Raw genomic sequence first — 26905 nt, forward strand, 5'->3', positions numbered from 1 at the left:
CAGTTTACTCATTTATTCAAATGGGTAATTTAAGTACCTCAAGGGTACTACAGCTGGAGGTGACATCTGAACCTACAACCTTGAGGGTCCAATGGCAGCAGCACTAACCAGTATGCTACCAGCTGTCACTTTTTTTATAAGTTTATGAGTATGGTGTAACATACTGGAGGAGCCTTTGCGTTACTGTCTGAGTGACCTGTAACAGTGGCCCAGAGTGTGCGTGCTGCCTGCATGACTGGTGTTTCTAGTCTGAATGACTATTATCTCAGGCAGTGCATTTTCTTCCTTTGACTGCCTTCTGATCTCCATCAGCCATAGAATAGAGGAGCAAATCAGGTAGCTTCTGTTTGAGTCATCTTGCAGTTTGAGGCCCTGGGCTTGGCCTGTGGGCAGCAGAAAAAGGCAGAGCTCTATCCCTTGCTCTCTTCTCATGAGCTATTTTCACACTGAAGATCAAGACCGAGTGCCTAACCGGCTGCTAGGAAAAAATTCAGAAACACCAAAGTGGATTTAGGTTTAAAGCTTGTTAGTTAGGGGAGGTAATCATTCCGTTATAGACTGACCTAGTCAAAGTCCAGACTTGAATCTGATGGAGATGTTCTGAAGAAGTCTGAAAAAGCTTTCATGCTTGAAAACCTGTAAGTTTTGCTGAGCTAAAGTAGTTCTCCATGGAGAAAGGGGCCAAAATTTCCTCCACAGCCGTATGAGACCTTGGTCAAGAGCTGTAGGAAACATTTGGTTGTGATCATTGCAGCTCAAGGTGGCGAAACCAGTTATTGACTGTGGAGGAGCCATTGCTTTTTCATACCTATGACTGCACATTTAATTATCTTCTTCTATACAAGATCATTCTTGTGTGATTTTTATCTTTCAGGCTGCATTCTTACTATACTGTAACAGATCTGATCAACTTTAATATTAATAAGCTGCAAAAAAGGGAAAAGGGGGAGTACTTGTTCACAGTAGCTTATAATAAAACTATAAAAAAAAAAAAAAACCAACGTGTATAAATTCACTGACTCATGGTAACCAATTATCTTGGCGAGGATTTCGGTTGGCCGGAATGACTGGGAGCAAGGCTCCAGGGGGGTACACTATGCTCCCATGCACATGCTATGGACAGCTCTCTGTTTCCAGTTCAGCTGAACTGCATGTCTTTGGGCTGTGGGAGAAAACTAGGGGACATGGAGGAAACGCACATAGACACAGAGAGAACATGCAAGCTCCACACAGATCAAGCCGGACTCATACCCATGCCTGAAGAGTTCAGGCGCTGAGGTGTCAGTGCCACTTGCTGTGCCACCATGCCACCCTCTGGCCTATACAGATCACAGTGTATTATTTTCAGAGGCCTTTTGAAATATTTTCTTGCAAAGCATTTGGTGTGAACTTTATAAGGTGGGCTTCAGTACTCTTTCATTTGTTTGCGTGCTGGTGTCGCATGTCTGACTTATTGATTTGCAGTCCAGCATGTATTCTGAAAATTATATAGCAAAATCAATTACAAAATGTGTAATTTTGTCCATTTTGTCTATGACTTGTAATAAAATTGAGAGGTCAGCAGAATAATATGGCTTTCCATCCATGTTAAAGCTGAGCAGTGTTTCACAGGGACTTTTTCTGCAGTTTTACCGCAGTTTGCAGGAAAGGCAGGAGCACTTCATTAAGAAGAGTTCATTAACAGCTGTGTAGGTAATTATATACTCTAAATGTAGAGCATGTTTTATCCCCAGTTATGCAGTTCTACTGGGAGGAAGTGGAAGTAAATGAGCCCTATGTCTCTGTCAGACTCACCGCCTGGGAGAAGTTAAACCCAGAAGGGAAACCATATTTCTGTGGATCACAGGATTTGAGCAGTGCCCTCCTGCTGGTCTACACTCAGTTGACAAGGGGAAGGGTGTAAACGGAGGGGAGGTCATGCTCCAGGATGCTGAGGCTTGAACATTTCCAAAAAAATGTTGTTGGCAGAGAGGAAAACGGGTCACTGCAGAGCGACTCAAATTGCCGGGGCAGGGTGGGGTGCTCTCCGTGGTGCTGAAATCTGCCCTCCACACTACGAACAGGCAAAGTGTGACTATTTTTGAGCCCTTCATGCTGCTTTTCATCCACACTGTGAGCTAATCATCTTTTGGAAGAATGTGCATTGTAAGAAATATAAGGCAAATAGGGTAATTTATGTCTGATATACTCAGTGAATTGAACTGTGACTGTTCAGCCAAGCAGGAATTAATTCACTTCCCTTTGAAGTCTGTGTTACTGACTGCAAGCTCAATATACCACTTAGGCTGTGGTCAGTACATGGGCATTGCCTAATTTTCCACATCCTGCTGTATTTTATTTGTGACCATTTTGGAGCTTGGTCTGGTGTAGTCTACTTTTAACATCCTTGCTCATGCTGCTTGGTTGTAACCATGACAACCATGGGGGGAGAAAAGGTTGCATATGTCATAAACCGGTAGTCTGTATAGAGTTTTTTTCCCTTACATGGACATGTTAGCGTTTCACCTTTCTTTTTTCCTGCAAACCAGTTTCTCCTTACACTCTTGTCATGAAAGTGCATGGCTCTGGGTTCTTCACCCTAGGATAGCTGAGCCAGAATCGCCTGAGGTATCTTCACGTGACTCGCCACCTCCAAAAAAGACTACGGCATCCACAGAATGAGTATGGAGTCTGTTTCTTTTCTTATATACCAGTGGGATTTGTATCGTGTTCTAGTAAAGGGGGGGTAGGTGGGGGATAGGTGCTATTCCACTGTGTGGGCACTTGTCTGGAACATTTGTGGAACGAACATTTATTAAGTTTAGTATCAGCAATAACACCAGAGGTTATACTTTGTAGTGTTTGATCAGTCAAAGCTGAAACTTTGAATGACAAACAGTGCTTTTCTGCTGCAGAGGGAAAAGCGATGTAAAATGTTGGCGGTGGGCACTATTTGATCAGTGTGTGAAGGTCCTCTGTTGGGTCATCAATGGCAGGCGTTTACAAAATCTAACTGCTTATCCCAGATTATCTCTAGGCTTGCCTTAAAGGGCTTATTGATTCTGTTTCCCACACGATGATGTTAGAGAGAGTGTACACTGGGGAGACGAGTTACAAAGCAGGCAAACTGCAGTAGGGAAAATGGGGTCGTTCCTTGTGTTCAGCTTGTTGAGACTATCAATTTCCAGAGCTTTGTTATGAAGAGCGGCCTGGGATGCTGAGAGGATTTCAGATGTGCCTTGGCCTTCTGCATGGATTCGGTACTCTGAGGGAACAGAGGTTTCAAAGCCTGTGCAACTGTCTGTGATCATGGGCTTTATCCCCGATCAGGTATCCATCCTTCAAGCATTGCCTGGTGTTTGTTGGGAATAACGCACTCTGTTTTGCTAACACTGCTTTTGAGTCTTGTCATGGTTTTTCCTCTTCAGCAGTGAGCCGTCTGCCAGCTTTAACTTTCCCTATTATTATTATTATTATTATTATTATTATTATTGATTCTGTGTAGCTGATGCCTTTCTCCAGTGCAACTCGTAGTATGATGTTTGTATATTAAACTATGTTTTTTTTTTTTTAACTCTTTTATAATTTGCATGTAATTTTTAGTGGAGCAATCAGGTTAAGTACCTTCCTCAGAGGTACTACAACAGGAGCATGGATCCAAACCTCTCTCCTTTGCATGGCAACAGCTGTGACAGCTGCACTTCCTGTTGCTGTGGATCTCTTGTCCATCATATGCAGTAATCAAGAACATGAACATTTCATCAAACAAAACCTTATGGTCATTTTCAAGAAAATCTCAAAGCTGATATGTCTCTGAGAACCATACACAGACCTGGCTGTGGGCACCACAATATTGTATGTCCTGTAAAGAGAATAAAACATTAAGGTGGTGGAATTTCTTTGATTAATTCTTAAATGTCCATCCAGCAGTGGTGTTCAGCTGTTGCTAGGAAACCATACTGACGAGTTAAGTTAGAGGAAGTAAAGATGAGTATTGACTGGTTTAATGAGCGCCTTGTGCAATAATATGACTGCATGATGTGAGGGGAAACTGTTTAGAATTTATTCCGTACCTATAAATAACCGTCAATCCATCTGTTTGGCAGTTGGCATGCTGAGCTTGATTTAGATGCTGCTTTGCAGATTGGTGGTTGAACTGGTTAAGCATTCAGATAAGAAGAAAACAGCAAAAATACCCTTCATTTAATAAACCTAAATGAACGTCATCCCTGTTTCAAAAAACATTTTGTACATTGAGACTGACTTACACAACTGAACTCTTAACACTGCAGAGATGCCACTCCAGAGATGTGTAGCAATCCTGTAGATTGCGATGAAAACACACAGCGCAGTCTTTAGTGTGAGACAACTGAGCGCAGCACTTTTTCACTTTTCATTTGCAGTTTGCACTTGAGCCATGTCTGTAACCTGTTTGTGGCAGTTTCTTTTAAAAATGACTAGATGTGTGCTGCTCCTCTCATCTCATGTCAAGCGCTGTCACTTTGCCCTGGGGTGGCAGCGCTCTGGAGGGACTGGTGAAGTATGAACACTGTACAGGGAAGGTGGCGGTCACACTAATGCTGTGTGTGTGTCTTTCTCTCTTTTTCCTTCAGTCTTAAGCATTGGCGAGGGAGGATTCTGGGAAGGCACGGTGAAAGGGCGGACAGGCTGGTTCCCCGCAGAATGTGTGGAGGAGGTGCAGATGAGACAGTACGACCCGCGGCTGGGTAAGGACCAGAGTCACACTCTCGCCTGCTCCCCATCACTTCCTCGCCCACCTTTTTCCAGCTGAGCACCCCATAAATACACAGCAGCCTTTTCTTCAGACATCTTAACATTAGGGCAGACATAAAAACCATGCCTGGACATATGCAACAGTGCGAGTCCTTTTTTTTTTTTTAAGCGATATGTTATCAAATTTAAACTTCCAGATTAGAACAAAGAAAATGTATTTTTCTCATACTGGCTGTCTATAGATCGGCAATCAGAATAAGTGTGTCTGCACTGAAGTCAGTGATGAGTTTTTCGTTTATCTTCACTGGTGGCAGTATTGACTTCACTGCTGGGCTTTATATAGACCACTGATCTCTATAGACCACTGCTTATCTTTATGGAGGCCACTGCTTATCTTTATGGAGGCCACTGCTTGTCTTTATAGAGACCACTGTTTGTCTTTATGGAGACCAGTGCTTATATTTATGGAGACCAGTGCTTATCTATATGAAGACCATTGCGCATCTTTATGGCCACTGATCTTTGTAGACACCACTGCTTATCTTTATGGAGACCACAGCATGTCTTTATAGATGTCAGTGTTTGTTCTCTTTCTTCATTGACAACACTTAGATTATAATCCACATATATTTAAGGCCTGGTCCTTTTAAAGCACCCACATCACCCATTGAGCCAGTAGTGGGGGGGGGGGGGGGGGATTCCATCTTTGGTGCAGCTACTGGGACATGGCAAGAATTGGGTGCATCCAGGGTTGATAGATGTTTCCCTCAGAAAAGCTCCATCTTAATTTTGGCCTCCTCTCCTGTTTAGCCTCTTTTGATGCTGGTCCCGGGACCAAATCTTACAATCCATATTAAATGCTGTGTGAGGTTATTGCAGAGTCAAGAGACAGGAATGAGGTCCTTTAAATGGGTTTCATGTCCCTCCCTGCTTTGTCCAGTTCCCAGGAGAGATTCCAGACAAACAGGACTGCTAGCATGGAACGTACATCAGAGCAGCTCATCATTTACACTCTTACATGCAGGAGCCTGGCGTTTTCTAGAAAAAAAGGCCCAAAGCAAAATGTTTCCTCATACTGTAGTGCTGCTTTGAGGTACTCTACTATAGAGGGAAAAGTGATTACTGTACATTCACTCAGATTTGCTCTGCTTTTATGTTGACTGAATTAATGAGCTTCATAAGCCATTTTAATGTAAACACCGTGTCACGCAGAAAATTTTCTTAGGCTTCTTGTTGATAGAAAGTGTCAAATCAAACTAATTGGAGAATCCAGAATAGCTTCTCTTCCAGCTGTTCCAAGTTCAGCTTCAGGTGTGGTTTTTAAAACCTGCCTGTTTCTGATGCTGCTTCTTTGCCCAGAGGCAGTGAGCTACCTGCTTGTGTGAGCGCTGTGCCTTGTGTGTGTGGCTGTGTTTTAATAGTTCATGGTTTTTGGGCGGGTAGGATCTCAGCTGGTGCAGGTGGTTTTCTGTCTGTCTTCGCTCTACACATCAATGAGCTAAATGTGATTTCTTGCTTTTCTTCTCAGTAGTCTGTCTAACTGTGGGGTAGGTTGTTTGGCTTCCAATTTGTTCGGTGTGTGTGTGTGTGTGTGTGTGTGTGTGTGCAAGCGTATGCAATCTTTGGTGGCACATACTCTCCTCTTGTTGCTGCCTGTTCCACACATAATGACCCACTGCAAACCCCAGCACCGCTGCAAGCTGTCTAGTTACTGGTGGACTCGTGCAGAAGGAGTGGAATTAAATGGACCTGGTGTCCGTCACTATGAAAGCGAGTTAAAGACATTTAATTCAGATTAATGACACCCTCTGCTTTTGGCACAAGTTTCATTGTAATACAGACTGGTGTGATCTGGTACCAACAGACCAGTGAGTTGGGGGAAAAATATGAACCACACCAGGCTGAAAAACATGCACCACAAAAAAAGGTGTTTTTTTGTTTTTATTTTTGTTTCTCTTTTTTCCACTGTGATCAGGAAACCTTCTGCCAGCTATCTACACGGTCCACTGGCACTTTATTCACTATGTTTTCACAGCGCTCAAGCATGTTGTCCCTTTGCTCCCCCACCAGCCGTGCAGTAGCTGCTGAAGTGTCCTCTGCCGGCACTGCGATCCTGAACTTCAGCCTTTTAGACAGAGGATTGACAGGAAATGTAGGAAGGGTGGGGGTGGAAGTGGACGAGAACCGAGTTAGGCAGCCCATTTAGGCAATTTGGAAATAGCATTTGGTTGTTGCTGGGAGAGAAATTAGGGAAATGCTGCAAATGTGTTAGATTTTGAGGGTGGCTGCTCTCAAAGACAGCCCAGTAATGCATGTTAAAGCTGTGCGCCTGCATTAGATTGGACTCTCTGCTCAATTTGTTTACAAAGGACCTCAGTCTGAATTATTCAGCGTTACTTCTGTGTGCTGCATTATATGAAAATAATAAAAGATTCCCTTGTGGTAAGATTGACTGAACGTATGCACTCGTACTGTATGAGTAGCAGTGTTGGGGTCTTTAAAATGTCCACTGCATAATTTAGTGAAGATGATGCTCAAGATCATGCAGATTTTGAGATTGGAAGAGAAATGATCGTTCGCACAATGTGCAGAAAGAGTCTCATCAAGTGGTCGCTGTGCCCAGCTAAATGCGAAGATGTGGAAGATTGCAGTGCTGCTAAGAGCAGTGGTGATGTGGACCCTCATCGCTCCGATGAATAATGATGTCTAGGTGCACAGGTCCAAGCTCATGTTTCCAAATCAGAAATAACAATCAAATGGATATGCTGGGCTTGCTTCTCTTAACAGTGGATGCTGTCCTCTCTGTGTCTTTATTTTTGCAGACATACCATAGAAAAGGCAAGAGGTAACTAGGTAACTAGGAGGTCTCTTGGTTCCCAGGTAAACTTGGGCGTTCCTTTCTGAATGTTTTACAGGAAGTGTTTTATAACAACACACGACAGGACTGCAAAACCATTCTGTGGATGAGCTTAAACTGTCTCCTCTAAGATGGGACACATCCAGCAGGTAGTAACCATGATGATGACAGGTTAATTTATGTTAATGACAGACCTAATGCCTGCGTGACCACAGTAATGGCCCTGAGAACTGGTTTGATCTCGGCTTGTTCATAGCTGCCAAATGGAGGGAAATTAATTCTGCTGCTGAGGGAGGAAACCAGAATTGCGGAAAAGTGTGACCCACAGATACTAATGGACCAGGACCTGCCCAGTTCTGCCAGCACCACCATGACCCCATGCTCAGTCTGGGTCAGGTCGTCGCAGTGAGGTACACAGTACGTTATGTGTACGGTCCAAAGACTAGAGCTCGTGCATTAGCTCATGGGCAAAAGATTGCATTTTCGGATTTAAACTTATAACCAATAGGTTTCTAAGTTTATAGAAAAGCTGCATCCAAAACACATAATATGAAAACACTTTAATGTGCTGTACATACTGTATGTGTACATGTATTATATACCAACTGCATGTACCTTGTGGATTTACTAAACCAATGAAGTTCTCGTACAAACGGGTGTGGTCTTGCAGTGCTAAGAAAAGCTTTGTGACCCCATAGGAGAGTCATCTCTCTCCCCATCAGCAGCTAAGCCGCAAAGAGCTACACAAGAACAATTAAGTTTTTTAAATAAATCTCAGAAGACTCCCAGCACTTGCTGGACAAGTGCAAAGTCCAGAACAGAGCGCTGAGTCATCATGTGTGTGAGTGCATGTGTGGGTGGGTAGGTGGGTGTGTGAGGCAGCTAGGATGCTTCTTATGTATTCCTTTGACCTAAGCGGACACCTGTCTTATTTTCCTTTGGGCTCATTGTCATTGACTTTAATTGATTTTATGGTAATTAGTATATGTAAGTTGAAAGGTATTTTGCATATACAGTGATGGATTTCCTACAAATAATAAATGTAAGACTTAATTGTTTACTGTATACTGTAGGAAGGGCTTATTGACTTGAGGTCATTAATGATTGCTCGATGGTGTAGTCTTGCACAGTCACCTAGGTTCCAGTTATTGGTCCAGAGGTGCAGTGGGTCCATTTTGGCTATTGTGGCCTCTGCGAACTTAGGCTCTGTGGACCGAAGCTACGGCCTACTCTCGTAGAAAACACATTTCTATGACGGGCTAGGATAGAAGTCCAGATTTTCATCAAAGGATCCTCAATGTCAGCATCATTCATTTAAGGCCCCCTTTCCACTGTCCCTTCTCCAAGCAGCTCCCACCCCAGCTCTCCCACACCTCATGAGAAAGTAGATGCTCTTAGCAATACGTTTTCTAAAATTTCTCAAATACACTGTCTGCACAATGGGAGCAGTAGTTGGCAATAAAATGCCATCTTCAAGTTTTTCCAATGTCTACACACCCCCAGTTCCTCCCGTCTTAGCTCTTCGGGGCCTGACAGATTGGACACCCCTGGTCTAGCAGACATCCTGCAGCAGTTTACACTGAATGCACAGAGCTGCTACTCTGCGATAAAGCCAGGCTGTACAGCAGGTGAGGAGCAACAGTGAAATCCTGGCACCGCAGTCACAGAACAGCCTGACGTCACAAGATAAAGTGTAAACAGTTGTCATGGCAAAGGAGGTCCTCACGGGCTACGCTGCCGAAGCCAAGCTCAAGGGTTTGGGTGAAAATACAGCTGGTCTGTCTTTGGCACTCAAGTTTGTCACCGTGAACCTGGCAGCATCTGTGCGTTTGCTCTTTTCTGCTCAACATCCTGAGATCCAAAGCCACAGACACACAGCGTGTTCCTGGCGTGTGTGCGTGGCCTTTGTATTCCTGCGTCGGCTTTCAGGCACATGCAAAAAGCTGTTTCTTCTCCTTCCTGCGTGAAGAACCTGCCCAAATGCCACTCTGAATGCCTTTGGGGGCGATGTGAAAGGCCTGTGAGCATGCACTGGTCGGCACTGTTAGTCGTCTCCTTGGTGACAAAACACTCATCACGCCTGCAAAGTGCCTGTGTGCAGAACACCAGATGCAGCCTGAACAGCCCAGCAAGAGGTGATAATGCATCTGTATATGTGACTGGCAATGTACAATTTCTAATAAACTAAATTATTTGCTTGTTAAATGTACCTTTGCAGATTGCTGATTACATGGAAAACATGCCAGGGCAACAAACATTTTGTTTTATAAAGTGTAATTACACAGCTTAAGAGGCACAGAAAAGAGCACGCAATTATGCAAAATCTTTCAATGTCTGTCTGAAATCTAAATTCATCTCCTTGCATCATTCTTACAGAGAACCTTCGACCGTGCAGCACTGTGAGCGTTTGGTTGCGGTCATTACAGCTAAAGGTGATGCATCTGTTGTCTGCCATGAGGGGGCCATTACTTTTCCCCACTACCTATGATTGGACATTTCTTTATCTTCCACATCAAGAACATGGCATAAAAACAACACCCCTTCCATGTTTTCCCTGTCAGGTTCCATTCATGTATTGGTAGAAATGACCAAATCATCTGATTTTATGTCAAAAAGCTGCAAAAATAGAAGAGGAAAGGGTGCGAATACTGCAGATATTTCCTAGAGCTCAGTACACATCACATAGGTGTGTCATCACAGCAGGTATCAAGCAGTTACATGTGCAACAACTGTGTGACAGACAAGGGTTCAGGGGCAAAGAGAACACACGCACAGAATTGGGGGGAGATCCTCCGTTCTGCCCTCGTTCCGCAGCACTGCAGTGCTCTGCACATGCTCAAGCTCAGTGAGTCTATGCTGAAAGGTATACGGAACTCCCTGCTCTTTGTGATGGGCTCTGATTTCGGGCTGTCATGTCCTTGATTTAGCAGCTGTGCCACCCCTCCATCGCAGGGCAACCCCCTTCCCCCTCCCGCAGAAAGCAGCTGGACATAAATGTCCATCCCACTGTAAGGTTAATAGGAGGGGGGCAAAAGATTTTTACAGTGCGCACTCCCTCTGTCCCAAACCTAATAGGTAAATCAAAGAAAAAAGACCAAAAATAGCACACTCGTATTTCAGAGTGGTGACTCACAGAAGGGTGAGTCAGCGAGTCGTGAGTTGGTTCCATGTGTGTGCTGTCACAGGAGGTGGGATGCGGGGCTGGGGAGGGCCACGCTACAACGCTGTGTCTGAGATTTATTAAATTTGGCAGTGAACTTTAGTCAAAGCTTTGCTTTTTTTGCTGTCAGAGGAGGGTTGCTGGCAACTACCTCATGCTATCAGAAAACGTAGTACTCATTTATGTGAAAAGTATTAACTAATTTCCTCGCCGAAAAGACAAGGCAGCTTCCCGTCTTCTGAATGCATTAATTGTTAATGAGAATAAAATGCCAAAACCTTAACTACAAATAAAAAAAATGTCTGTTATGGCCATTTATAGTACAGTACAGGATACTGTATATAGTATACCACAGTATAGTAGAGTACTTTACATAGAGTGGGGTCTGTTGTACATCACACATGGATTGCTGACTTTTCCCAAAGGCAGCTTGTCTCAGGACACTGACATTTGTGAGATGTGACATCAGGCATCTGTATCAATACCTGGCAGGATGTATGGGGGTCCCACTGATTACCTTTAAGGCAGCAGATTCAGCATCTGTGTTGTCATTTGTCTCTCCTTGCTGGCATCTTGACCGTGTTTTTCCAGGACATGCTCTGAATTAATCTGACTGAATTGTGCTGAGTCAGAGTGGCCAGTTGAAAGTACAATACAGTGATTTACAGCATTGGGGTGTACACGAAGCTACTCACAAGCAGCACTAAGATACAATTATTTACTAATTTATACAGAGGGGTAATTTCTGCTGGAGTGGTTACGGTAAGTACCTTGCTCAGGGGTATGACAGCAGGAGTGGCGGTTTCAACACAAGTCTCTTGATTTTAAGGCACTACACCATAAATTCACAGTGTACGGTGTAGTCTCTTCATTCCTGGTGTGCGTAGTGGATCACAGGGCCCTCATGCTTGAAAAATAAATTACCAAGTATAATAAATAGAAAAGTAAATATGTGAAAGAATAGCAAATGTATTTCAATCCAGACATTTAAACATTTTGCAATGCCAGAGGGGAGGACTGGATTGAGGTGAAATGATGAGGGAAGTTGGGATGTGATGGGACACAGAAGATGCTCAGGGCCATTCAGTTATTGGGAGCCCCCCCAAGCCCACCCCTGGCAGTGTGATTACTCGCTGGAGAGACTGATAGCTGCTGGTAGAAATGACCTCTGGTACCTCCTGGAGCAGCCAAACGCTCAAAATGCTACGTTGTTTTACTGTGGTGCGTAACATGCAGAGGGTATGAGTCATTGTCCATGATGGACTGGACTTTTATCATCTCTCGCAGTGCAGGAGGTCACAGTAATATCAGTGTGAAGGACACTGAACAAGGGTTAAGTAATTGCAGACCACTGTAAACTCTGGATTCCACCATGCGTCTCAGCTTGACGTGGAGACTGTGAAATGAGTCGAGCCCCCGACCAAGCAAGCCCAGTTATTTGATCTTCTTCTTGTCAAATATGATTTGTCTCTCGCTCCTTTGGCAAGCTCAACGGCTCCGTGATTGACTGTCAAAATAGCTGTCGCATCAGTTCTGGTCTGATATGTATCAGTCTGGAGCAACTGTGTGTGTGTATGGGGAGGTGTGATTGGAGGGAGTCTTCCAAAAATTATGGCGCATAATTTTTTGGCTAAATATCACCAGATTAATCTGTATAGAAAGCATTAAGTGAGGAGTCCTCTTTGTCAGTTTGTATGTCCTGCTGGACTGTAGCTGCTGTGCCACTTATAATAGTCTCTTTCAGTGTTTTTCACACATACCTCATCTTCTCCTGGTCCTGTGATGGAGTTCACTCTTATTTTAATTTTATATCAATTACTCTTCATTTACTCTTATTTAACTCATATCTCATATCTTTCATATTCTCCTTTTATTTACTACTGTATACTGCATGCTCTATAAAGTTCTAGAAAGAAAGCACTTCTGTAACTTGCTGAAATTCCACTAGCAGGAGGCTGAAAGGCCTTGGGTGGTTCTTAAGTACAAGTAGATGAGTAAGTTCCTGCCGTATAAAAAGGATGGGACAGAGACGTGTTGAGAGACACAACACACACACACGCACGTGTCCACAGGACGCCCTGCAACAAAGGTAACACCTGGTGAAATTCCATACAAACTACAGCAAACCTTTTTCAGCTTTTTGTGCCTCATCATTTAGACTAGTTTAGAACGATGGACTGTCTGAAAAAAGATCCGTTCCAACACTTGGGATCAGAAGAGCACATCTGTAGCACAGTGAGTAATTAAGGCTTCTTCTGTTGATCACTACTCCTGTCAGGGGACTGACAAGCAGTGAACAAAAGCAACCCGTCATTTCTGTAGAACAGAAGACTCAACGGAGTCTTGCTGAGTCCTCAGGCGGTTTTATTGACTCCCCCCCCACCCGTTGCCTGGACACCAGTGGCACGGTACATGCAGGATTCCCCAATTGCCACCATCTGGGATGCTTCTGCTGTGATGGAATGCTCCCCTGTGCTGTTCTCGAACCCGCAAATTTTCTCCTGGAGGATAAATAGCTTGGATCGGGGCCTTTTCATGGCGGAAGGGCTTGTATGATCTAGGGATCTCCAGATCTATATCGTCGGGAACAGTATGCTCCTGGTAGGGTTTCGCACGGCGACCAGGTCTGGAGTGAAGATCCAAACTAACGTGATCCAAAAAACCCCTGTGGCAACTGGGAACAAGAGAACGTTTACCCTGCCCGGAAAAGGGTCATTAGGACCTATCCCTGGAGCCAGGCCTGAGGGTAGTGTTCCTAGGTGAGCGCCTGGTGGCTGGGTAGCCCGCATAACCCAGCCAGGCTCAGCCCAAAAGGCAACGTGGGGGGCCATGTAGACCCACTACCTCCATGGTCCAACATGGGGGTCGGGTGTAATGCCTTTCAGGCAGCAGGGGGGGCAAGGTGGCACGTGGCGTCACAGCACCTTGTGGCAGAAACTGGATCTTGACATGTGGAATGTAACCTCACTGGGGAGAAGTAGTCGGAACTGGTGTGGAAGGTTGAGTGATACCAACTTGATATAGTTGGACTCACCTCCACTTATAGTTTTGACACTGGAACCAAACTCCTCAATAATGGGTGGTCTCTCTCCTACTCAGGAGTTGCACAGGGTGAGAGGATACTCATAAGCCCCTACAAGTACATACAATTGGTTGTGAAAAGTAAATGCATTCATTGTTTTTAAAAACCATTTCTGTAAACTTTTTGCTTACCATTCAGCTATCTGGCATTCTGTGGTGTTTGGTACCTTGTATTGCAAACCAGATGGAGTGAACCATTTGGGGAATTTCTAGGTGGGAGTCCTTGGGCACAACCAACTTGACAGGGGTGTTTTACTGTGTAATGGGGCAGAGTTACTGCTATATAAGTTTGTATTAGGTCACTAGTGGAGGTTGCCAATTGATGCAAACTTTTGCAGACAGACTTTCATGCAGTAAACAGGAGAGCTGTGCATTGCTGTTGATGCAAGGGGTTAAGCCCACGGCTCATAGGCCTCATGTTCTTTGTAACTTAATGTTTGTTTTGTTTTTGGCTGAGGTTAATGTGTTTTGAAGAACACCTTTCAGTAAAGAAAAATAAACCTTTTTCGGTCCAACTACTTCAATTCTCCACTGCTGCCTCCATCTGTCGTCCATACCCTCACATGTGGTGTCAGAAGTGGGAGTTTGGACTGACTGAGTGGAGAGTTAATAGAGTAGTGACCATTGAAGAAAATGACCACCAGGAGTAAGAAGAAGCAACAGAAGGAAGATGGAGCAGAAGATGAAAGTGCTGCAGAAGTTTTGCACCCTCCTGCTGGTGATCTTGCCATGGTGCAACTTGCAAAGATGTTTGAAACTTTTATAGAGTTTCAGAGAGTCAGAGATGAACGGCTGGATAGAGAGACTGCCCATCAGTTCCAACAGTTTAAAGTCCTGTCTCATCAGGTGCATCAGTTACAACTTGATGTGGAACAACAGCAGGTGCGAGGGAGCACTCCTTTATCAGCTCCAGTCTCAGGGCCTTCATCATCCACAGCAGTGAGGTGTTATGAACCCAATATGGTAAAGCTGGAGGACTCTGATAATATTGAACATTTTTTTTACTACATTCGAAAGGCTGGCAGTAGTCTATGGCTGGCCAAAGGTAGACTGGGCCACTCGTTTAATTCCATTGCTAACGGGGAAGGCCCGAAGTGCTTTTGTAGCTATGGAGTCAGAGAGTAGTATGGACTATAACAAAATAAAAGAAGCAGTGCTCAAAAAGTATGAAATCAACCCGGAGACCTATAGCCAGCAGTTTAGATCTATGGAAACCAGCACTGAGGAGACCCCCCAAGAGCTCTACGTATGGCTAAAGGAACTCTTCTGTAAGTGGGTCAAGTGTGAACAAAGCAGCAAAGAGGACATCATGGAAACAGTGCTGTTAAAACAATATTTGCGAGTTCTCTACACTGAAGTGAAGATCTGGGTTAAAGAACGAAGTCCTGCAACGGCAGCAGAGACAGCTGAACTGGTCGAGAACTACATAGCAGCCCACAAAAGCTCCAAGACCCATCGCTATGCTGGGTGACTTGACTGTCAAGCCAGGGTTAAGTCTGATGGTGTGTGTAAAGGAGCTGGTTCTGATGTTAAACATAGTTATCCTAAGAACACCTTGCCCACTGGTCTTGATAGTGTAAAGTCTGAGCCCAGAGATAAAGCTTCTGTGTCATGCTTTAATTGTGGTGCCCCAGGTCATAAAAGTCCATTCTGTCCACTTAAAAAGGCTAAATATACTCATCTGTGCTATGTTCCTAGGCCCACCTCCTCTATAGGAGCTATACAGAATATGGAACCTGTTGTTATGGTTGAACTCAATGGGAAGCCTGTTGTAAGCCTTGTAGATACTGGGTGTTCACAGACATTAGTACAGGCATCTTTAGTCCCCCAAGAATTTTGGAATGAGGAGGGTAAGCTTACTGTGCGCTGTGTACATGGTGATCAAAGTGAGCATACCAATGCTGATGTGTACATTCGGGTTTGTGACCAGACCTTCTTGTTGAGGGTAGGACTAGTGCCAAGATTGCCCGATCCTATGCTATTGGGGCAGGATCTCCCTGTGTTGCCTGACTTCTTCAGCAAAACAGCACTGTACGGTGTGGTTACTTGTGCAAGGGTTAAGGAACAGGATAAATCTGAATTTTTGGATGTATTACCATTTCAGGTTGTTGATGTTGAAATTGAGCCCACTCTCTCTAAGGAAGAGAGGTGTGCAAGGCGTAGACAGACAGTTGGGGAGGTCATAGAATGTTCTGATATGCAGTTACAGTCAGAAGTTGATACCACTAGCTTGACTGAAATTGACTTGCATTTTTCTGGTAATCTAGCAGAAGAGCAGTGCTCAGATCCCTGTTTGACCCAATACTTTAAAAAGGTAGAAGAAGGTTGTGTTACTGGGTTAGGGAATAGAGGCTATCTAATACAGAATGGTCTTCTCTATAGAGAGAGTGAGAACACGTTGCAATTAGTGGTGCCAAAGAAATTTAGGAAAGAAGTATTGGAGCTTGGGCATACTATAGCCTGGGCAGAACATTTAGCCTACTCGAAGACACTGGAAAGAATAAGTAAGCTTTTTTTTGGCCAGGATTGCATGAGAAAGTGAGGGAATTTTGCAGATCTTGAACACAGTGTCAGTTGTCAGGAGGGAAGGCTATGACATGTGCTCCTTTGATTTCATTACCAGTGGTAGATACTCCTTTTGAAAGAATTGGTGTTGATGTAGTGGGTCCTGTGGAGAGAAGCAAGTCGGTAAATAGGTTTATCTTAGTCATATGTGATTATGCAACTAGATATCCAGAAGCTTTTCCCTTGAGGGAGGTGACTGCCAAACAGGTTGTCACAGCACTGCTCCAACTTTTTTCGCGAGTGTGTATTCCCCGGGAGGTTCTAACAGACCAAGGTCCCAGTTTTATGAGTAAGACCCTCAGGCAGGTCTATGAACTTCTAGGAATTAGGCGTGTCAGAACCACTCCTTACCACCCGCAGAATGATGGACTCGTCGAGCGATTTAATCAGACCCTGATAAATGTTGAAGAAGTTTGTTTCGGATACTGGCAAGGACTGGGACCAGTGGTTACCCTTCCTGTTGTTCGCATACCGTGAAGTCCCACAGGCTTCAACAGGATTTTCTCGCTTTGAGTTGTTGTATGCACACCAGGTTCAGGGGCCACTGGATGTCCTTAGAGAGAGCTGGGAAGGTGAGCCAAGTGTCCAGAAGACCGATATTATCTCCTATGTGCTGAAGATGCATGAGAAGTTGATGCAAACAATGCATATTGTTTTGGTCCAGCATTCCATTTAACACTTTCTGTTTGAACTAGATTGGGTGCCGGGAAAGGCCTACCGGTATCTGTCTGTTTGTCATTAACTAAACATTTTTTTTTAATCAAAATATGACAAGTACATGCAATTGGTTGTGAAAAGTAAATGTATTTATTGTTTTTAAAAACCATTTCTGTAAACTTTTTGCTTACCATTCGGCTATCTGGCATTCTGTGGTGTTTGGTACCTTGTATTGCAAACCAGATGGAGTGAACCATTTGGGGTATTTCTAGGTGGGAGTCCTTGGGCACAACCAACTTGACAGGGGTGTTTTACTGTGTAATGTGATAAATGTTTTTAGAAGTTGTAATGTAGGGATATTTATAGTGGAAAATGTTTTGTATTGTTTGTATGTTTTAGTATTTATGTTGGATGTAATTTTTGGGGAAATGTACTTTGGAATAGTTGAGGCTGTTATGGTGTAACCAGAAGGGCGGAGTTACTGCTATATAAGTTTGTATTAGGTCACTAGTGGAGGTTGCCAATTGATATGAACTTATGCAGACAGACTCTCATGCAGTAAACAGGAGAGCTGTGCATTGCTGTTGATGCAAGGGGTTAAGCCCATGGCTCATAGGCCTCATGTTCTTTGTAACTTAATATTTGTTTTGTATTTGGCTGGGGTTAATGTGTTTTGAAGAACACCTTTTAGTAAAGAAAAATAAACCTTTTTCGGTCCAACTACTTCAATTCTCCACTGCTGCCTCCATCTGTCGTCCATACCTTCACACTTCCCCTAGGACCCAGAGGAGGTAGGGGACATGAAGTCTGAATGGACCCTGTTCAAAATCTCCACTGTGGAAGCAGCCAGGCACGGCTGTGGCCAAAACCTTGTAAGTGCCAGTCACAATGGCAACCCAAGAACCTGCTGGTGGACACTGATGGTGAGGGAAGCTGTCAAGCTGAAGAAAGAGGTCTTAAGGGTCTGGTTGGCTCTGGGGACTCCTGAATCAACAGATAGGTACCAGCAGGCAAAAAAGGTGGCAGCGGCTGCGGTTGCATAAGCAAAGTCCAGAGCATGGGAGGAGTTTGAAGAGGCCATGGAAAATGACTTTTGATTAGCCTCAAAGAGGTTCTGGAGAACCATCCAGACGCTCAGGAGGGGTCAGAAGAACTTCACTCAAGCTGTGCTCAGCAAAGGTGGAGAAATTCTGACCTCATATGAGGACAGTGTTAAAGGAGCACTTTGAGGAACTCCTAAACCTGAGAAATATGCCTCCTTTACAGGAGTCAGGGCCAGAAGCTTCTGAGGTATGAGAGTCCATTTCCCTGGTGGAAGTCACTGAGGTAGTTGAAAAGCTCCATAGTGGCAAAGCACCAGGGGTGGATGAGATTTGCCTGGAACTGCTTAATACCCTGGATGTTGTGGGGGTGTTATGGCTGACACGCCTCTGCAATGTTTCATAGACCTTGGGGACAGTACCTTTGGTTTGGCAAACTGAGGGGTGGTCTCTATCTTTAAGAAAGGGGACCAGAGAATGTGTGCCAAGTATCTGGGTATCGCACTTCTCGGCCACCCTGGGAAAGTCTATGCCATGGTGCTGAAAAGAAGACTCTGACTGATAGTTGAACCTCAGATTGAAGAGGAACAATGTGGATTCCGTCCTGGCCGTGAAACAGTGGACCAGCTTTTTACCCTGTTACAAATAATTGAGGCATGGGAGTTCGCTAATCCAGTCTACATGTGTTTTGTGGACTTGGGGAATACGGTCGTAGGACTTCTCTGAGAAATTCTGTGGGAGGTGCTTCGGGAGTATGGGGTGCCGGGGCCACTACTGTGGGCCATTCAGTCTCTGTACACGCAGAGTAAGAGCATGTCTGCATTCTCGGCATTAAATCAAGCCCATTCAGCGTGGGTGGGTGTGGGACTCCGCCAAGGTTGTGCCTTGTCCCCACTGCTGTTTGTGGTTTTCATGGACAGGATATCAAAGCGCAGCTAAGGTCAGGAGGGCATTCTATGTGGGGGCCGGAAGGTGATGTCTCTGCTTTTTGTGGATGGTGTTGTCCTTTTGGCACCATCACATGGATGCCTCCAGCATGCACTGGAATGGTTTGCAACCGAGTGTGAAGCGGTTGGTATGAGGATCAGCACCTGCAAGTCTGAGTCTGGGGTTCTCTCTCATAAGTGTTTTGGAGTCTTATTCATGAGTGAGAGGAGAAGGGAGTATGATATCGGCTGCAGACTGGGAGCAGCGGCAGCAGTAATGCGGTTGCTGTACCGGACTGTAGTGGTGAAGGGGGAGCTGAGCCATAAGGCGCAAAGCTCTCTATTTTCCAGTCGGTCTACATCCCTAGCCTCACCTATGGTTGTGAACTCTGCGTAATGACCGATAGAATTAGATTACAGATATAAGCGGCTGAAATGAGTTTTATCCGCAGGGTGGTGGGATTCACTCTCCATGACAGGGTGAGGAGTTCGGACATTCAGGAGTAACTCAGAGTAGAGCTGCTACTCCTCCATATTGAGAGGAGCCACTTCAAGTGGTTCGGGCATCTGGTAAGGATGTCCCCTGAGTGCCTCCCTTTGGAGGTATACCGGGCACGGCCAACTGGGACATAACCCCAAGGTCGGTCCAGAACCCACTGGAGAGATTATATCTCACAGTTGGCCTGGGAGCGGCTGGGGTTCCCCCAGGTTGAGCTGGAGGAAGTTGCGAGGGACAGGAACGTCTGGGCTTCTCTGCTCTCCCTATTGCCACTGCAACCCTAGAAGGACAAGTGGGCATGAAAATGGATGAATAGATGGATGGATGGATAAATACCAAGTTGGCTGTGGTTGGGGGGTGCGAGACATTCGTAGTTTGCCAGAGCCACATCATCGGTGAGTGAGTTTGAGCAGCTTCAGTACCAGGTATGGACTGCCTGCATCTTGGACAAAAATATCCACACCCAGTCTGTTTTAAAATGAACAAATTTGGCCATGAACACAGTTACCCTTGTACTTTTCAAATGCTGAAGCTGTCGTACTCAAGATGATGTGGACAGGGATGAAGCCGTCTTGGACCGAGGTGTGTCTTTGGGTGGTGTTCACCAGCAGAGCTTTGCAATATTCACCTCTAGTTGTGGGTTACAAGAACAGCAGCCGCCTTGGATCACTGTCTACATGTGTACAAGGGAATACGGATATTGTAAGGATATTAGCTGGTGAACTGGGCTGATGTCTAAGAGACATGACGTGTACGTGTAATACATAAAGTTTGCTTTAACTTCTTGAAGAATTCTTTGCCAAAACATAGAGCAAGAGAGAGGGGTGTGGTAGCACAGTGGGATTGGCTGGTGCCCACTGTGTAGTGGTTCCAGGGTTCGAGTCCTGCTTGGGGTGCCTTACAGTGGCTTGGCGTCCCCTCCCGGGTGCTTCCCCTCAGCCTTGTGCCCTGTGTTTCCGGGATAGGCTTCAGCTTGCCACGACCCCGCTCAGGAAAAGCAGCTGTTGATGTTGGTTGGTTGGTTGCTAGCACAAGAGTTCAATCTTATCAAAGGCCTTCATATGGCATTAACTGTCTCATGTTTAAAAGGGTTTTGGTTCCAAAATAAAAATTCTACATCCACATCAGTTTTGAACGAGGAGCATGTTTTAATATTGGAAAAGTAGGAAAGGTTGTGTTACTCAGGCAGCTCTCTGTGAAGGTTGTCTACACTTCCGTTAATTTGTTTAGGAGACGCTTCTCTCCAAAGTGACATATGTCTCACAGTGAGGGCATCATATCATGTTCTGGACTTAAAATGTTTTTCTTGTATGGAACGGCGAAGCAAACCTCTCTCATTTTGCCAATGTTTCTTGCAGAATTAACGGAAGTTGTTACTCATAACTTTTCTACTCTTGTCGTTCGGACCTGCAGACCTTTATATAAAGCCTGAAGTGTGAGCTTCTGAACCCCCTGGGGCTGCGCTTCCATAAAAGTGTCATACTACGGTACTGCCAATCACTGAGGTGTAACTTTGCTTTTTTAGGTTTTGAGGACAATGAAGTAGCTGGAAAGCTAGGTAACTTTTCTCATCACAGTTCCTTGGGGATTTTTAAGGTGCATTGTGATATGAGCCACCCCCTGGTTGTTCATTTGGACCTGCTGTTCAGCATCCTGCAGAAAAGCACTAAAGTAGTTCTGTGTGTCTCACCAGGCAAATATGTACACTTTCCCGAGGCAATTCTGAAGTTTCCAAACCCACTGTGAGACACTCTGAGTGTTGAGATTTAAACACCGCTGTCAGTTAATCAAGACGAAAATCAAACTTTAAGATGACGCCTTGACAGGTTCCACAGGAGGGAAATGAGAACTTACTCGTCTGATCTTGTGCACTGACTGACACTGTATGTAAAGTACCTTTTATTCCACGTGGAAGGGGACTGAGCTCCGGCAGAGGACCCCCCAAAACACACTTGTACCCCAACCCTTTTCTCTGTTGGGAGGTTAAGCTCTCAAAACCTTGGCACACCTATAATGTAGAGAGTACTGTTTGGTGTCACACTCAAAGACAGCGGGGCTTGGGAGTCCAGGTGTCCAACACGGTCTCTGTGGAGTTGGCATCTACTCCCTATGTTTTCATGGGTTTACCCTGATTGTGTGAGTCAATCTGTGTGACTAGCCTGTGCTTGACTGGCATCCCATCCAGAGTGCTCCACCCCAGCCCAAAACCCCCGATTGTGAGATAGGCTCCCAACCACTGCAACCCTGACAAGGAGAAGCTGTTAATGAAAGTGAGTGAGTGGTTCCCTGAAATGAAAGCAGCGTTCTTCTGTCACAGATTATAATTTCTGTTAAATAATTTATCATACAAAGATGTTACTAAGTTTCAGTTGTTCTCATTCATTCTTATTTAATTCAGTCTTGTTTGTCCTTATTTGCTAATCATGCTATAACCGCTTTGAGAATGGCTATAAATACCTGGCATGGAAGATGTTAAAATTAATAAAATGTATTCAACCATAAAATTGCCCAAATAAAATGTCTGAAATTATATCAGAAAAGAGTGGGTGCGGTGGCGCAGTGAGTTGGGCCGGGACCTGCTCTGCGGTGGGTCTGGGGTTCGAGTCCCAGTTGGGGTGCCTTGCGACGGGCTGGCGTCCTGTCCTGGGTGTGTCCCCTCCCCCTCTAGCCTTATTCCCTGTGTTGCTGGCTTAGGCTCTGGCTCCCCGCAACCCCGTATGAGACAAGCTGTTCAGAAAATGTGTGTGTGTATATCAGAAAATCCATTAAATTGTTTTTGTTCCTCACATCTTTCTGATTTATATTAATATTAAGGTATTTCCAGAGTAAAATATTTTAAGTCATATTACTATTGTGTGGTCAATAATTAACTCCCAGAGTAACAGTTTTGCCAGATCCTCTTTCTCAAAGACCATCCATCACCTTTAACATATCATAAAAGATATATAAAGTGGAAGTCCGACCGCCTTCGTTCTCTTCATGCAGAACTGGGCCAGACATCTGGAAACAGGACATTTGTATGTGCAACTTGTCATCCAGCACAAGTAGGAGTAAAGGATCCTCAACATAGTACTGATACAGGCCGCTTTGCCTGTCGAGGAGCTATGCTTTCGAGGGGGGTACACTTCCTGTAGGCTGACCTACTTGCAGGATGTTGAACTCAAACTGCTGGAAGGTGTGCTTTTGGGGCCTGGTGTTCCTTCGTTTCCACACACTGAGAACTCTGCAGCTCCAATGCTCCTCAACCCTGGGATGCGCACAGGTCCAGCACAGTGTTCAGGGACACAAAGGGTACAAACTGTGACTCCCTTATCAGCCCCCCCCCCTTGTCTGCGGGGGTAAGCGGATGCGGTCCGAGGGTGGGCTGGCAGTATGAGGGCAGAACCATCAGCTGGCTGCTTGGCCATGCTCACTGCCAGTTAGACACACACACACCCACCCCAAGAACCACCATCCAAACAGCCAAAATACATCAAATGAAGAGTTCAAACAGCATGTCAAAGCGCTTTTGTGTTTGTGGAAAAGCCCCGGGGTGGTACCTGCATGGAGGAGCCGATAGGTTGCCGTTCTTTCCTAAAAAATTTTAGAATCTGACCTCTAAAACATGATTTGATTTTTATATTTTATTGAACAATAGACAGAAGTCTCACACCTACAACGGGGCAGAAGCACTACTGTGTAAACCGTATTTCTTTGGGCTCCGGGAAAACAAGGGAGAACATGGATAGACGTGGTGTGTTCATGAGGGGGACTTGTATGAATATTTATGGTGTGAATATTGGTGCTGACAATATAATACTGAACATGTTTATAAAAATATATGTTTTATTGTTTTTATGAAAGTGCAAGTTTATTGTAGAATATCGCATAAGGTTTATGTGGTGACTGGATTAGACACGATTTTTGGCTTTACACGCAGTTTCAACACAGCAATGTAACACACACACACTCACTCACTCACTCACTCACTCACTCACTCCTCTCTCTTTCTGTGGGCAATTTAGTTACCAAGTTATACGAAGTACGTGATTGACTGTGGACTAAGTATAATTCATTTTTGCTGACACATACTTGAACGTGGAAAAAATATATATTTTGGTTATAGATTTAAGAAGTTCCATGGGGTTTGGCTGTGGACTCCACTTCCCGAGTCTCTCCACAGTAGTGTGTGAGTGAGGGCTGACCGGACTCCAAAGGACAGTCACATTCTGGAGTGAACACATTAGGTGTATTTAACAAATCTGTTAAGTTTGTTCATATGTTGTGCTCCTGAGTAACAGCGTCAGTTGATGGCTGCATTGGAGTATGTGGTGTCAGAAATAACTGCAAAGATCTGGATGCCTGAATTGCAGTTTCTTTGTCTTCATATGCGTTTGTTTGTTTGACAGCTCGTTTTTCTTTCTTCTCAAGTTCATCCATAGCCTCTGTTCCACCAACAAACCATATGCTAGATTTTCCAGTCTCACTTTGAAAAAATGCAGTATGTAACTGCTGTTGCTTAATATTTACTAAAGCACCTAGAGTGTAGAATTATCAAGAGTCCACCCTGGAAAAGAATGTGAGCAAATGGTCCTTAGGGATGGGCTCTATGGGTCCTGCCTTGCATCCACTGTTCGGGGTGCCAGGTGTGCTGTTTGTGAGCCAGCATTCCTTATAGGTTCATTCACATTCCAAAGGAGAAATGGCTCCCAGCCCTGGGCCTGGAGGCACAGGCAGTCTGGTGACCTGTACTACGGTACTGCCAAACTGGGAGGGGCCGTACTGTCAGCAGGCATGCAAATGGACCAACACTCTCCATCCCGTCAGCTCCAAATGGACCAACACAAGCGTTCTCCCACACTGTCGCTTTGAAGGTGATCTCTTGAAAGCACCGCTGTGAACAGTGTACCGTGCTGCAGGCGACCCATTGTAAAGTACAAGTACTGCAAGTGGTGACATTTACATTTATTAATTTACAGGTGCTTTTCTCTAGAGTAAATTCCAGTGAACATTTTAGTATTGAGATGACACCTTTCCAGCCAAGGTGACTTACACTGGTAGATATACACCAGTACACTTAGTCAATCATTCATCTGTACCACCAGAGCAACACACTTTCCCTTTCACACACAGACACACACTGCACAATTTAGAGTCACCAATTCACTTGAAACACATGTCTTTGGAGAAAAAAACCAAAGCACCTAGAGGAAACCCACATGAACATACAAAGTCCTGATGGACAGAGCAGGGGTCGAACCTACATTCTTTCACACTGCACAGGGGCCTTGAACCAACAGCGCTATTTGCTGTGCTGATGCATCTTAATGTATTGCATGTTAATATTGCAACATGACCTTAAAACAGAAGAAAACCCTTAAACTCTACTAAATACTCAGGATTAAACATGCAGTATCGAAGTACAGAAGGTCTTTTATTTGTGAATAATTTACTTAAGTTTTCTTTAGTCACACGCAGCTAAAAAGGTTCCAAAACCCCCCATCGGTCCGGATATATTTCGAGCCCTTTTTGTAGGGTCAGCAGAGGTTGGCGCTCGTGAACGCCACCCACTTTCCCTTTGCTCCTGGCACTTATTGGGAGATCACACACATGTGTTCTGCCAAGGACTGAGGGACGCCAGCAGCTTGTATGATTGCCAGCGTGTTTGCCATCCATCTGCTTCAGCTCTCTCTCTCGCCCTTGAGGATCGACCACGTTGAGTAACATCCTGCTTACACTAGTATCTTTCACATCTTGTTGTAGTACGGTCTGCCTGTGCTGCCCGAAAGGCAGCGTTTCTGCTGATTCGGTGTGTCCTGTGCTCGTTCTGTATAAACTCATTACTGTGATCAGGACAGGTGTTCGCAAGCAGCCAGGAATGGCCCCCAATAAGTGGCAATAGTGGGTTCTGGGGCATAATGTGGGGCAGCTGGGAGTGACTTAGTTGGGGCCTGTCTTTTGCCCCATAGTGCGTATATGTGAGTGAATGACGGTGTGTGATTGGCCTGCAGTGGAGTGACGTACTGCCCGTAGTGTAGACCACTTCAAGAATAGGCTCCAGACTACTGTGAACCTGTGTTGGATGAGAAGCTACAGAAGCATAGTGGTCAGCGCTGCTGCCTTTGGCCCCAAAGGTCGCAGGTTTGAATCTCACTTTGAACAAGGTACTTAGCCCAAAAATTGCTCCAGTAACATTACTCAGCTGTATAAGTGGGTAAATAACTCTACATAGGTTAACATTGTAAGGTACTTTGGAGAAAAGTGTCAGATAAATGAATAAATGTAATGTAACCTTCCCTCTGGAAATATGACACAAAAAATGAATTGAGGGTCATTGAAAGATTCCCCTCTGTGTTTGTACCAAAAGACAAGTACTCTGGATTCTGGTCCATGTTCCCCTGAGTCACAACCACACATGAGGTGGTGCTAGGCTTTGGGTAGAGAATTGAGATTGCTTCCCCATGCCCATTGTTGTTTAGGTTGTTTCAGTGTAATATTCATCTATTTGTTTACATTCACCTCGAGAACCTTACTTACACTTTTGATACCCACTGAGCTTAAGATGACATCACCTGAGAGGGATAAAGAAAACTGAATGAATGGCGCTGATTGAAACAATGTGAGTGTGTTTCAAAAGGGACGCTAAGGCCTTGTTCATTTGATCCTTGGAGGGGGGCTCTTCTGGGTGAGAGAGGAAAGTGACCGTGTGATCTGATCCACCTGCTGGGTCATGGCGCTAGCTGTCGGTCACCTCGTGCAGGTCCCTCCTGCAGGCTAACATCACAAAGTTGTAGAATAATCTCACATTTGATTCACCTCTTGTCCCACGCTGCGCTCCAGTTTCGTCAGATAAGCTACTTTCTGGGCAAGTTTTACTCCCTTATGCACATTTAAGAGATAATGCCACTTAAGTTTCACATAAATAAAAACACAGTGGAGTCGCGACATTCAAAGCTGCGAACGGAGTGTGACGGAATCGATGCAGGAGTGCTGCGATGTTAATATTCCCAGGGCCATCTGGAGTGCTCATCTAATTATTTTCCCTTTTTCTGGTCATATCATGAGCAGAAAAGGTCCGGTGATGAATTGCCAGGGATCCCAGGTTATCTCTGGAATGCCCCCTCCAATGAGTCTCCAGCTGCTTTCAAGATGCCAGGAGATGATGAATGGGATGCATTACTCCGGTGGCAGCGCATTTTCGGCCGATCGGCCAGGTCCCTCCCGTGTGCGAGAAGACCTGAGATCTCCACAGCTCGTATGAAGAAGCCCTGCACTGTAGCACAACAGCATCTGAGCGCTGCAGGGGTTAAATGTAGAAATGAAATAACAATATCGGAATGAAACGTATCTTCAGCACCCGCTTCCTATTCTCAGCCGCCAGTTGCAACATTGGTAGTGATGAAGAACTTGGATCGTATTATTTAATGG

General features: G+C 44.9%; 1 protein-coding gene across 2 annotated transcripts in view; it reads left to right on the top strand.

Annotated features, from left to right (window-relative positions):
• LOC108921134 (SH3 and multiple ankyrin repeat domains protein 3-like) overlaps positions 1-26905 on the top strand; it is a 191613-nt gene that overhangs the window by 134563 nt on the left and 30145 nt on the right. For both annotated transcript variants that reach the window (XM_029251632.1, XM_029251633.1), the window contains exon 13: positions 4593-4706. In XM_029251632.1, the coding sequence (XP_029107465.1) occupies positions 4593-4706 (114 nt within the window). The remainder of the gene's footprint in view (positions 1-4592; positions 4707-26905) is intronic.

The sequence above is a fragment of the Scleropages formosus genome, chromosome 5, assembly GCF_900964775.1.
Source record: "Scleropages formosus chromosome 5, fSclFor1.1, whole genome shotgun sequence".
Lineage (NCBI taxonomy): Eukaryota > Metazoa > Chordata > Actinopteri > Osteoglossiformes > Osteoglossidae > Scleropages > Scleropages formosus.